At 38.5% G+C, this 14,407-nt stretch overlaps 1 protein-coding gene across 1 annotated transcript in view; it reads right to left on the bottom strand.

Moving 5' to 3' along the window:
• Nucleotides 1-14,407, bottom strand: part of HIP1R (huntingtin interacting protein 1 related) — an 89,611-nt gene that overhangs the window by 42,772 nt on the left and 32,432 nt on the right. The window contains exons 2-7 of the mRNA XM_063454292.1: nt 4,451-4,514; nt 2,697-2,839; nt 2,095-2,151; nt 1,672-1,752; nt 1,505-1,581; nt 1,332-1,393 (exon numbers count right to left, since the gene is read on the bottom strand). Coding sequence (XP_063310362.1) covers nt 1,332-1,393; nt 1,505-1,581; nt 1,672-1,752; nt 2,095-2,151; nt 2,697-2,839; nt 4,451-4,514 — 484 coding nt within the window. The remainder of the gene's footprint in view (nt 1-1,331; nt 1,394-1,504; nt 1,582-1,671; nt 1,753-2,094; nt 2,152-2,696; nt 2,840-4,450; nt 4,515-14,407) is intronic.

The following is a 14,407-nucleotide window of genomic DNA, read 5'->3' as shown; positions in this document are numbered from 1 at the left end:
CTTAGCTGCAACATGTTTATACAAATAGAGCGACTACTTGAGATGCAGCTAGTCTTAGTGGTTTAAATTTGTCATCTTGTGATTTGCATGTTTCCTCCCCCTTAATTTACCTTTTCAATTGCACAAGACCGTATTAGTCAAGAGGGAGGGACATACATACATACATACATACATACATGATATTGTGCATGATAAACCCTTAAAATGTGCAGATCTATCAACGTGTCCTATGTATTTCTATCAATCTCCTAACTAATCACTATGCAGGATATTGTTACATTGTTATTCTTTTTTTCCATTATTTACTTAAAGTGCAGTCCCTCATATTCGTATTGTTAATCTGTGTACATATATGTTCTACCTCTGCATAGGTTATATACTGTGTTACTAACTCCTGCAAATTCTCTCTGTGATGATAAAAAAAATGTATATATATTTATTAGTAATAGTCACAATTTCCATGAGTCACCAGTCTGATGTTAACAGCTCCAAAGTTTAAGCATTAGTCCAAACACCATGACCCTCCTACCCACTGTGAACTGACCGAGTCTATCCCCTCAGCCTGTCTTCACTGACATTCCTGCCCCTCCAGCGAGGGGGGGGTAGAGTAACCACCACAGGAGGAGGATCAGGCTACCAGGAGAACTTTGTTTTAGTGCGGAACCGCAGGTACGTTTTAGCTTGTTAATGACCATACTAGTAAAGGTTGCTCCATCCTAAAACATTGTTTTAATAAAACGCTGTTTTTGACTGGAGTAACCCTTTTAAATCACCACACCAGGGATTAAAAGAAGCCAGGTGCGTGAGAGTTTACAAAGTAATATTTAGCACTTCAACGTATCCAAGTATTTCTGGGAGCTCTGCCTGGGAGAGAGAGATGTCGCAACATTTATGGTTCTCATGGACTGTGACCGAATAAGAAAAAAAAGGCGGTATTCATACAACCTAAAATTCAAACCATATTTATCAATGCAGCCTGTGATTTTATGGGTCTCTAAATTGGGCTCTAGAGTCTAAAATATATATATATCATTTCTAAGAGTCAGACAACCACCATCAGAGTTTGTCTTTGGAGCATAATATCCCTTAAGACCTTCATGTTAAGACTAAGATTTCATAAATGACACATGGTGTGTCACATTATATTTTAATTTATTTATGTTTTCAAGCATATGCTGGAATGCTCAAACAATAATAGCAAGCAGAAAAGAAGTAAACAAAAAACAAAAAGATTAATAAGTGGGGAAAAGGAAACAAAAAGATTAATAAGTGGGGAAAAGCAAACAAAAAACAAAAATAGATTAATAAGTGGGGAACAGCTGGTGCCTTACCAGCTTCGGAGACCTTCAATTCACAATCCATATAATCAAACATTTCCACAGTGAGCTGAAATCTGGAATAAGACCGGAATTGGTGAGCAAAAAAAAAAAACAAGACGTGAAAAACAACAAAATATCAAACAAATGGATTTAATAGTCCTTATATATGGGTTACCCAAACATACATGTTGTTTACATCTGTGCCAGCTGCTTTCTCAAGGACATCATCGGACACTTCCAGGTTGGGTGGAAATTCAGGATGCTGTATTTAAAGAGAAATTGAATACATCAAGGAAGAGTCAGATTGGAAAGGCAACAAAGTATAAAAAAAATGTGAAAAATAAACCGTTACCTTTACATGAAAGCTTATCTTATTAAGCAACAGCTTTGTATAAATGTTCACAAGTTGTCCATATCGATCATGCAAATGACCCTGTTGAGGGGGAAGAAAAAATAAAACAAAGGTCACTCGTTTCCTCAGATATCACTGCAGATTTGTGGGTGTTTCAGTCATGTAACAAACACTAGTCCCTCCTACCCTCCCTCTGCCACAAATTGCTCCACTTCGTAATACTTTCCAAAGCAGGGCAATCCCCATTAGGATGCAGACATGCTGGCTTCATTGCCAGAGCGTTGGCATCAAAACTGCGTGACATCTGTCACTGCGTGCCTGTGTTCTCCCAGTAAGCGTGACAGAAATCAATTTAAAAAAAGAGCAACATTCATACAACCATCAGTTCATGTCAACTATAAAATACTGTCCATTAATACTTACCCATAATTCTCCCATTTCCCGAATGTTATTGCGATATCGCTGACAATCTGAGAGAACCTAAAAACAAAAGCATAAGATTAGAAACAAGTGCCAATAAGACTAATCATTTAATCAAAGCAATCATAAAACATGATCTGAAACAAAGGCTGCTTTTAAACTTACCGTACAAATAAAAAGTAGCCATTTGTTATTTTTTTTTTAGATTATGATTCACTTAATAGAATTCTCACTCTGATGTCTTATAGGTCCTTTGAAAAAGGCATAACCCAGGGTATTTAACACATAACCTCCCTACTATTTCTCTTGATTCCTCATAAGCTCAAAGACAAAATTATTTCTAACTTTAATATATGTATAAGGGTCTCCATTAAATTCAAAGCTCATGTACCCAAGGGGATTGCCTTTTCTAAAACAAAAATTATGGGGAAAAGTAGGAAGTGCAAAAAAAAAGTGAACACATATCTATATCTCTATATTATATTCTACACACACTTAAGTGTTTTGATTTATGCACCATATTTTCTGAGAACACCTTGGTATTACACAGTTGAAATATTAAATACGTCACTGTCGTTTTGAGATTAATTGAATAATACTCTTACATTTGGATGCCCATCTCGAAGAATTTTGTGCAGTACATGGCAGAATTTCCAACTTAAAATGGAGCTGCTAGGAAGGGGAAGACCGATGGCATATGACCAAAATGTAAATGCACCTTTCTCATGATGAGTGCCCAGGATAATGCCTACAAATGTTATTAAGGAAAACTGACTAATGCTTCAAAAAGGGAGGGGAAAATTAATTAACAGCATGTAAACATAGGAAATACAGACTGCATTGATCGGGAGAATGCCGGATACTGCCAAGTCAAAACAGTCAATTTGCACCAATTACATGACAAACTGCCTCGGATCATTCAGATCTGATTACATATATAGAGCAGAAAAACTGTCAATCGGTGGTAATTGATGGATCATCAGTTATGGTGGACAGGACAGGTACTTTTCAATACATTCTATATTTAAACATTAAGTTAAAGAAATTAAAAACAAAATGTTTTAAAACATTAAGCCTCAACCTACAAACAGCATCAGAAAGAATACTTTAGGTTAAGAGCGAGACCTCCAATCAGCAGCGTCTCACTCTGGTCTATGGGGCCTAATTTTATCCCATAAAACCCTCTACAGTAGAAGTTTACGGAATCATTCGTTTATTCCCAAAGATTGGTTCTGCTCATCACACAGGATTACGTGAAATGTTCTTTAATAGTATGCCTGACAGTTTAATGAAATTTTGCTATGTTATGCATGTATGGCCCAAAGTTTCTTGGCAGAGCTTTGGGCCATACATGCATGTACCCAAAACATGGCCAAAATTAATATAGGCAACCAGGCCCTGCCATCCAGATGGGCCGAATAATAGCTCTAAAAACTGCTGTTCTAAACCAAGTCCAAAGCATTGGCATAAACCTAACAAAAATACAAAGCTATGATGGTACTTTGAGTGAGACTTTAAAATAGAATAAGGGAGCAAAAGTTATTTACACATACACTTTGAAGAAATCAATGCAACTAGAACCCCCTCCACCATTTTTAGTTACAGAAAGCAGAGAAAGATATAATCTCCACTCTTTATTTGCAATATATTCCTACAGCTTGTGCATGGTATAGAAATCCTAACTGACAGGCTCCATCATAGCTTACGGGTATGGATCCTAAGCAATGGTCTCATGCAGTTGTGAATGAAACGGCGAGTAAAGTTGATAGCAGATATGGAGCCACTGCTTATGATATAACAAATATGGCACTAACCAACATAGTGATGCTTTTCTAGCTTTCCAGAGATCTGGAGAATTGAAGACTAAATTGTATAAATAACTAAAGAAATGAATCTGGCACAACACATCCTACTACACAGGTTATATACACGTGCTGGATACATTGAATACATGCTTGCTGGGATGAGCTTAGGCATCCTCTGCAAAAAGTGAAACTGTTGCCAAGTGCTTAACTAACGAGTTATTAGCACTTCCTGGCCAGGGGTTTATCGAATAGGTTAATAATACACAGTGTTAAATAAGAGTACCATCATTGGCTGAGCTTATCTGCCCCTTACAAAGTCTTCTACAAAAGACAGAAGCTTAAAAGATGATCATTGATATTATTTGCAATGTTTTAACTGTATTGTAATTTGTTATAGTGTATATCAAATTCCAACTTTGAGTATCCCTGTAACACAAATCACAATCATTGTATCTAAATTCTTATCTGTGCAGGTTCTAGCAGGAAACCGCAGATGCTCTGGCAGTTGTATTCCACATACAGAGCAGGAACAGGACATTGTTTACAAAGGATACGGCGTGCATGTTTCTCCTTTACTGGAGCTTCCTGCGCATTGATAGCCTTGCTGATACTGATGCCCTGTAAAAGAGAGGTCATAAACAAAAATATATAAAAAAGTTTGCACGGTTTGTTTTTTCTTATTTGTCTTAGCGTTAATATTGTATTTTTCATGTAATGCATTCTAACAAACATACATTGAGTTATTCACTCACTTGGTGGGTTAAAAAAAAGTTTTTTAAAAAAAAAATAAAGACAACATACAACAGACGAAAAGATGCAAAAAGAAAATTCCATTGATTTGTTTATTTCCTTTGCACTAAAAATTGTGTGCTTTCTACAGCCTGCTTTGTCCCTTAAAACATATTTTAAAAAAAACTACTGAGTAAAGATCCAGCATTGCATTAAACAGCAGGTGTCCAAGAGGATGTCACGTATGAAGTCAGCCAAAGCAAACATTATATAGCTTGTCAGCACACTTTTCACTAAACAAAAGGCTTCCATCCACAAAACACAGTATGACACACAACCCTCCCATCTAATCTGTGTGATTTGTAGTCTAGATAAAAAGAGAACAACATTTTAATATAATGGTACTGCATCTTTGAAAAATCACTGTTAAATTGACTATAATTGGCAAATATGTACTTTGCAGATACATATTAAGTCTAGACCCAAAAACTGATTTATAGGCGTTATTCCGGCTGATGAAATCCCTAACAGATGCACCAAAACCAGGGCTCAATAATGAAGAATTTGTCCACAGACTGGTACATATACATGCGATGTTTTCGTCCGTAGCAGCATCCATTCACACAATAAACACTTGACTTCAGACATGAGAAATCTGCCAACCTAGCTGGGCTATCATCAGCTCCAAATTATCCACAGTCAGTTCCCCCTGAGGAAAGATTTACTAGGGTAATACATTATCAGCAACTAGTCAACCTTCAGCCTCTTCTGGTCATCTAGTCACTTCTGCTCACCTAGTCCCATAACCATAAAGAAAGCTCTTAGAGGGCAAAGATGTTAACTTATTGCAAACTACGTCTTGTGATGCTATGAGTAGAGACACTAAGTCATATACTTTGGGGATCGATCAGTGGTAATGAAAGCAATGGACCCTAGGCTCAACAAAAACTCTCAGAATTAGTTCTGGCCTTCATTCTATTCAGAGATGTGATTTGCACTAATTTCCCTCACCACAGGGAAGATTTATACATGCAGAAGCTGGTAGACCGAGGGCATAAATATGGCACGGTTGCTTTTTCCACTACCATAAATCTTTTTCCGCCACGGCAGCGGCCAGTTCAACATCAAAACCAATTGGGGCCAACTAAATAACCTTTTTTGTAGGCTTTTTACTGGGCTCAAGGTACCAGCTTGCGCAATTTGTACTTCCACTACCCAGTGCCCCAATGAAGTCAGCCTTCCCTCTTCCAGTCAGGCTTCGACAGCTCAAACGTTCAGACCTGTCCAAAGAAAACTGAAGGATGAGTAGATCCATTGTCTTCCTGGGAAAAGCACAAGTGTGCAAAAACTTTAACACAGTTATGCAGGCTGCAACATGTTTACTCCTTGTGTGTTAGGGCCCATGGGAAAAAAACGTGTCCCAATTATTTATTACCAAAGCAGTGACTATTGACAGCTAAGCCTTTGTTTGGCAAATTACCAGTTACTTCACTTTGTGGTACTAGAATGAAAACCCTTAAATCAAAAATTCCACCCAGGTTTAATCTCTCTCCCCACAGGCACCATTGAATGTGCCAACCTACAATTCACCACCAATGAGAATCAACCCATCAACTTGGTCCTAAAAAAAGAAACTTGAGCAAGGTTTCATGATCGGCCCATTCCAAGCCCTCCCCCTTTTCCAATTGGAGGACCAGTCCTCCTGGCATTGCCACTGGTAAAAAAACATTAAAAAAAATTAAATTAAATTGATAGACTTCTCAACTCCTCATTATTTCACCACATCTAGGTTAAATTCTCGAATACCGTCAGATTACTTCTCATTACAATACGCGAACATAGATGGCGCAATTAAAGCCATCATGACACAGGAAAGAGGGCTTGGTTAAGTAAAACTGATATTATTGCCATTTATATAGTGCCAACAGATTCCGTAGCGTTTTACAATATTATGAGAGTGGGGATTTAACTTTAAATAGGACAAGACCATTTGCACAAGCAGGACTGTCAAAAAAAAGTCTTACAGTAGATTCAGTGTATATGATATTTAACAAATTCGCTTCCGATTTTCAGATAACATTTTCTGTAGAAACCCTGGTTGCTTTCACTACTTTTTGTCACCTCGCACTCAACGTTACATGAACACAAAAACAACTTCATATAGATAATGTCCAAATTCTGAGCAATCTCGGATTTATTGGAAACCGCTCCCTTCAAACAACATGCCAATGGTCTTTTATGAATTTCTCAGCCTTAAAGAATGCATAGTCTAAGTATTCAGAGATTATTAAATGCCTTAAGACACAAAATTTAGTTAAGACCAACAATTACTATATCCTATTGGTAAAACAAACCGATTAGTCAAACAGGTTCCCCAATAGAAATTCCTTTTTATCCATCAAGTACTAAATGGTGTCCAGTAAAGGTACACTATTGGCTTAAGGTACCAGACCACAAATAAAAAGGCATGAGCCTGCAGTTGTAAGAGGGGTTATCTTTCATATTTAACCAGGACCTCCTCCCTTTACCGAATGTAGCTTCATCGATGTTGCCCCTACCTCCACTTGTCTGTGAAGTGTTGAGCTCTTGGAGTCGCGCCCGGATGACGTCATGACCCACATGACTAGTATTGCTGGCGTGCGGCTCCCAGAGTGCGCATGCGCATTAGTCTTTTACTGCACGTGTCTCCCTTTGAATGCGCTTGCGTGCGCACCTCCAATAAGTATACACTGGAGGCACACTCTGGGAGCCGCACGCCAGCAATACTAGTCATGTGCGTCATGATGTCATGATGTCATCCGGGCGCGACCCGCGCGAGCAAGAGGGCGCGCCATGTTAGGATATAAATGCGGACATTCTTTTTCTTCTTACCTGCACAGGGCCATTGAAGGTGGCTTTTGAGGTCCCGAGCGCGCAGCCCGGCTTACTCCAAGAGCTCAACACTTCACAGACATCTGATAAAGACGTACAGTATCTCACTCAGCAGGGAAGAACAGTATCATTGTGAGAACAGTACATTATGGATACGTTACCTGGAATAGGACTTTTCCCAACAGGATACTTTGGTGAGATCCACCTAAATACAATAGTGTGTACACACTGGGACTGTATATACATTTTTTCATTTTTTTCCACTATTGTATATATTTTCTTGTCAGAACCATCTATACCTCAATTTTGGATTTTCCAATAATACAATGCAGTTCAGCATTTGTTGTATATAAGTGAGTTAGCTCTTGTAGGGATTTTTTTTATACATGGAGTTATATTGCTTGCTACAGGATACATTATGCTTATAAAATTATTATTTTCTCTTTTTTTGAACATATTTCAATACTTATGAAATTTACGAATTATTAAATAGAGCATAACATTTTCAAAATTATTGAGTGCGGTATCATTTATTGTTTTATGGGAGATGTAGTCCACAACATCTGAACTGCTGAAGGTGGTCTACCCCTGTTCTATAAGACATGGGTTCTCTGATTGTGCCTAGTCGCAATGCATCCCAGCTGTGATATCACTATTACTATAGGGATTACACTGGGAGCATGGATCACAGGTTTCCTCACACACAAGAGTCATTTACAGTATCAAATGTAATCCTCTATATGAAGTAGTCATTTCCCTCAATGATCTGAGGATTGCTTCAAAGGATACTACCACACAATGGGGACATTTCTATTTATACTTGCTATTTCCATTTTAATCAGAAACCAGACTTCCTGTGCTGTATACAGTGCCAGTCATGCAACTATCTTGCACAACTCTGCTTCATGGAGCATAAATACACAGATTGCATTTATCATTAAAAGTTTAATCTTTACATGGTTACACTAATATTCCTTTTCTTCTAGTAGATACATATTGTGTTATTTTATATGGACTCCAACGATTCGTTAATTCTCTTCAATTTAACAATACCGTGGTGGAACTCAGAGAAAACGTGGGTGGAACGCAAGTGGAACTCATCCGGAATGCAGAAGTATTGAATTAGATGCACGTCCGGTTGCGGCTACTCGAACGCGCAAAATCTGATTACAACAAAGTCAGACGGATGAAAAACAGCTGGGAACATTCCCCACCGAGCCAATGAAGCTGTGGATTATTGGAGCCACCCACGGATCCACCAATGGACATAGGGACTAGCCCTATTTAAAGGGACTTTGGGATGGAGGGAATAGGATGTTTTTTACAGGTTATGAATCTGTATATTGATTTCATGGTTTATTACGGTCCCTGATGAAGTTCCTCGCAGAACGAAACGCGTAGGACCATACAGTTTCTATTCATATTCTATTTTATATTGATGGTGATCGTTCACCTTTTTATCAATAAACAATAGTTTTTTCTACCATCACCCGTTTGAAGTCCTGAATACCACCGGTTACTCCATATCGGAGGAAGGGATTACTAGCCCCCCATTATATCGGGGGAGGCACCCTAAGAGCGATATATTCTCTGCAATCTCATGAGTGCATCTATGTAGAGCGCATAATTGATTGTGTCAACTGTATTTCACTATCTATATATTTTATGTTCCTTATAGATTTTGTTCTCAGCCGTATCCCGCATATTTTGAGTTTTGGTTGTCTATACAACTCTGCTTCAGGGCTAATCGCCAACTGCAGGCTAGTCGCACCTGCGTGTGTTTTTCAATATAGATCTGAAAGAGAGAAACAGGTTTTTGATAGTAGCTGCTCAACGTGATAAGTAATGGAAAACGAATATATCCCTATCTCAAATCCAATTTCACCTTCTTCCATTCAACCGTAGATCCTATCATTTCTGGAAATACTATATTGTTAGCAGTTCACAATTAGTCTTTCCTTCTAGATACCATTAGTAATAGCCTAGCAACCTAGCTGTCCTTCTGGATACACTGTACTTTACCTTTTGTTTTATTTATTATATCTTGCTTCCTTTAGACAGTATGGATTGTATCGAGCAGGGCCCTCATTCCCTCGTTTGATCACTACTTGTAAGTCTCATTTGCATGTTTGACAGAGTTGCAGAATATGCAGTCACATTTTAATAAAATACAGAACTTCATGTATTTGTCAATTTTATGTTTACCAAAGAATCTGTAGACAGACCTCCCAAGCGCTTACCTATACACAAAATATGGCTAACTTTTATAGGTGGTTTTTTTTCTCCTCGTTTCTTTCCTCTAGGAAACATGTATTCCCAACTCTCAAGTATTGCTCTACCTATTTGGATAACATCTCCCAGAAACCCCCCCAAAAAAACTAAACATTTACTCCCCTGAATCTTAATGCGGAGGGTTGAGCAGGTCAATGCAGAGTACAGACGCTGAAAGTCGGTTCCTGCAACTTTTGCATAACTGAACCTAGGAAGTCCTTTTAGTGTCAGAATAATAGCCAATAGAGGTGGAATTATCAGTTCTCAGAATATACACTGCTGAAGCTGTTGGTTCTGTCTCTATGGCCAGAACCATTACATGAACCAGTAGGTCTGGTTCTGCCGCCTATAGTGTCCTTTTTAAATTGAGATTCTCGTTGTCAATTTGTGATCTAAAAATGTTCAAATGAAAATGTATTCATAATACAAATATTACATCTGTAAAACCATGAGCAAAAATATTTTAAACATTTATAAACCTGTACATAAACAAGTGCAAACCAGTAATCAATTCTATTAATTGCACATCTCCGTAACGATTCCTCTGCCATCAAGGATAGAATTCCAAATATTTAATCCTCAAATATGGAATCTGTTTATATATACGCGTCTAGACCTCATTTTGAACTAACAACCTTTTAAAAAGGGACAAAACCTGCTCAATGAATACAGGAAACTGAATCTTGTACAGTCAAAGAGATTACACAAAGACTATACAAGGTAGATACTTGCATTTCATATTAATTTGACATTTATCCATTGTAGCCTACTTCGTAGAGATAAAAAAAATAAAATAAAAATACATTTCAGATGCGGCATGTTTTTTGCAATCCTCTACTTGCATTACTGTAGTGATGTTCTTGATGTCCTAGGAGAGGAGTACGCAATCTTCAGTAGTCCTGATATTGCGGACTACATCTCTCATAACGCTCTTACAGCTATAATGCTGGCAAAACATCAGGGGAGATGTAGTCCACAAAAAGGGTCTACTCCTGTCCTAGGGTGACCTTGAAACTGAATATCTGAACTATGATGTCAGACTGTGTGTGGAAGGATCTCTAAGAAGCAGTGGATTGGCAGAATTGAGGAAAATTTAGCCCCACCATTATTCCCAGGGCTCAAAATTTTAACCAGTCTTTGAAGAGAAAAAAAAATTAGCCCCAGTAAGTGTGCCATGGAGCCTCTTGGCTTACAGCGACAAGCGACTTTTAAGGCATGCCTCGTAGCACAAGACTTAAAACTTTGGATGGAGAGAGATATTTTTGGTAAAACCTAGCTTTTATGGCACGATCAATTTTTTTTTGTATAAAACAAACTTTCATCAGGTCAAAACCACAATATATTAGTCAAAGAAACAGAAACAAACATTTATAACAGTGCGTTCCTTTCAGCATATATTCTGGATCCTCCCTTTAGAACGAAAGTTAAATAAAAATGCCAGTTTATCCAGCACCATCCTGGTCTTGGAGCATAGAAGTGCCTGTAGTGGCTGTCTGACAGCCATAGGCATCCTTCGTGACAAACGAGAGCATTGCAATTTCTAAGAAATGACAATGCTTACATTTGTCAGACTGTGGGGACAGAGTGTTTACAGCACAACCACTAGTTTAAGATGAAGTGGTTTTCAAGCTTAGAGCGTCCCTTTGACATTAATACTAGTATAAACAAACTTTTTTTTGGCCATGAACTCTCCTCTATTTGCATAAAGTTTATAAAATATGTTCACAATTCTGGCAGTAGACCCAAGTCATAGCACATACTGCTCTCCAGGAATTGAACAGTTCACGTCAGCACTCAATGTGTTGCACACAGAAGTCCTTTTTATCTGGGACTACAAATAAAGCATTTATTGTACAGCTCTGCGACACTGAAACAGTTAATACCACTATCATTGTACAAAAGAGCATACTGAATAAAACAGAATACATTTAGCAAAAGGAGCTTTTAGATAGATCAGGTATCAGACCACTTTCTGTACTTCGAGAAGAAATACCCGATTTCAGGCAGAGACATAGCACAATCACCAGGTCTGTGTGTATGAGAAAAAATAAAAATCCAGCAAGGATTGGATAAACAGGAGCATAGGCTTAAAGACTGCGTCCAATATTAGAAGGTAAAAGAACACTGGAAATACAGCTTGACAAAAGCATACATTTACACTGCTGCCTTTCAAAGTGCTTGTTTCCAAGCACAAGAAACTGGCCAAGACCAGTACAAAATGGGTCAGTGTTGAACTGGGAGATACAGATTCTGCAGAGCCGGAGGGTCTTTGCTAGCCTTTAACTTGCTCAAAGTTAATAAATACGATTAGGTCAAGCAATGACAGGCATGCTACGGGATTGTAGAGGTATTTACAGACTCTCATTAATGAGACCACACTGCTATTGAATTATAAATGCATTCAAAAATAGGTAGCAAGAGAGGTGAGAACGGGGAACAGCTCAATTAGCCTGCCCTTTGTTGGGTCCCCGCTCAGTTCTCAAGCTGGTTTCACTCAACTTGTGCCATTACAGAGAGAACATCTCTGAAGCATATCAGACTGGTCCCACCCATATGGGCAGTCTAGATCCGAAATGCCAGCAAGTTCTCTCTGCACGAGAGATACGGCAACCACAGACTATCATTTCAACCTTGTAAGGTATCAGTGAGGCATAGCTGATATCTCTCTAGGCACCGTGAGCAAGGGGTCCACATCTGGATTACCCTTTACACGATAAATGCATTCAAAGTTGGAAACTATCCCCATGCCCTCACTACTTTTATTACAATACAAATAATTCATAAAGAAATACAAAAACAAAGTTACATTCAACAGATTCACAAGTTCCTGGGTTTGCAGCATCTGCAGCGAGTATTTACAAACCCAGGTAAGGTTCCAAGGTGTCAGGAAGTGATGTTGCCACAGCTTTTTATGAGAATACTATACTGAGGATTACGCGATTTGCATCTCTCTACTGGGAAACCCTGAAGTACAATTCATTGAAGGTCAGATTGTCAAGGTTAAAGAGCATATCTAAATAGTGACCTAAACATTGTACATGTGAGTACCTGCAATGCCCATTTAACCGTATGTTTTGGCATTTGCATTTTATTGATTTTATTCTTTGTTTTACTCATTGGTCCTGGAGGAAGTGCTCTGCGGAGAACAAAATGCATAGGACCTTTTAGGTATTTATGTTTGGTTTATTTTATTGCCAAATAAACACAATTTAGATCTTCAATTGGAGCTTGCTTCAACTTCGATTCCTGAACTGGTGACAATCGAGAGGGAAATGTAGCCCCACCCTTATTTCCAGGGAAGGCACTCTTCTTGTGAGTGTAACCAAAAAGTGTCTTTGTATAAATTTCAAGACAATATCGCATATGTTTTGCCTATTTTTTTTCCTTATAGATTGATCAGCTGGATACCAGAAATTTGTATTGTATATGGATTAGCATACCTAAATTGTAACCTAACCTAAACATTGTATGTGTGAGTACTTGCAGAGTCCATTTAACAGACACGCAAAGCATGTTCAATAGATCATGTATGCATACATGCAACCCCCAAATTGATGGGGAAAGCTATGAACTTTTGAAACTTTAGCCAAAGAAAAAGGGAAGAGGAAGAGGGAAGCGGATGGAGGGTTTTCTTTGGCTCTCCACACTTTGTACACACGTGCTGCTGTGTATAGAAGCAAGAAACAACTAATGGACGCGAGACAGACATGGACATGCATAAGTAACACATTGCAGCATACTTTACACCGTGTTAAATAGTGCAGTTTATAAATAACTTCCTTATAATTAGTCTCACAGGCTCACTCTGTATGTAAGCAGTCTTGCATTACACAAGTGAAGCCAGGATTCCTTAAAATTAACAAAGACTAAAATTGTACCAGCTCTGTAGCTAGACAGTGAGTTTCACATTCTGAGCAAAAAAACGGTGTATGTAGAAGAGAGTCCGTGCCACGCAGCTAAAAGCAAAGCTTAACACGTGTCCACTAAAATGAAACCCCCTCTAAGGCTTCACTGCCTTAACCTAAAATACAAACATGAACAGGACTCATTGTATGGTTTTTAAGAGTTCATGATTTTATTTACATTTTCAAAGGTAAATTGCTGTAAGTTTCAAGCTCTCTTTTCGATATAACTGATCCGAAAGAAGCATGGGATGATGTCCCCTAATCGGGGATTTTACAGAGAAGTAACCAGATGTGTACGTTGGGCTTTTCCCTTTTAATTTTATTTACATTTTTTTGGAGCGTTTATCCATCTGAGGATGCAGAACACGTGATGAAAGGGGAGAAAGGGGATGATATTATCGTAATTCATACAGCGCCAACAGATTCCGTAGCACTTTACATTATGAGAGGGGGGATTTAACTATAAATAGGAACATTACAAGAAAACATACAGGAACAATAGGTTGAAGAGGACCCTGCTCAAACGAGCTTACAGTCTATAGGAAGTGGGGTGTAAAACACAATAGGACAGGAAAGCGCAATCAAATAAGGTGGGAGTGAAGCAGAGCTGGAAGAGAGAGTAGAGTGCTGCCCTTTAGGAGAGGCCATAAGCTTTCCTAAAGAGATGGGTTTTAAGGCACTTCTTAAACGATTGAAGACTAGCGGAGAGTCTGATGGCTGTAGGCAGCTGCCTGC

This window comes from Pelobates fuscus, chromosome 5 (genome assembly GCF_036172605.1).
Source record: "Pelobates fuscus isolate aPelFus1 chromosome 5, aPelFus1.pri, whole genome shotgun sequence".
Taxonomy (NCBI): Eukaryota; Metazoa; Chordata; class Amphibia; order Anura; family Pelobatidae; genus Pelobates; species Pelobates fuscus.
The sequence above is the reverse complement of the archived record's forward strand: the minus strand, read 5'-3'. Positions and strand labels throughout refer to the sequence as shown.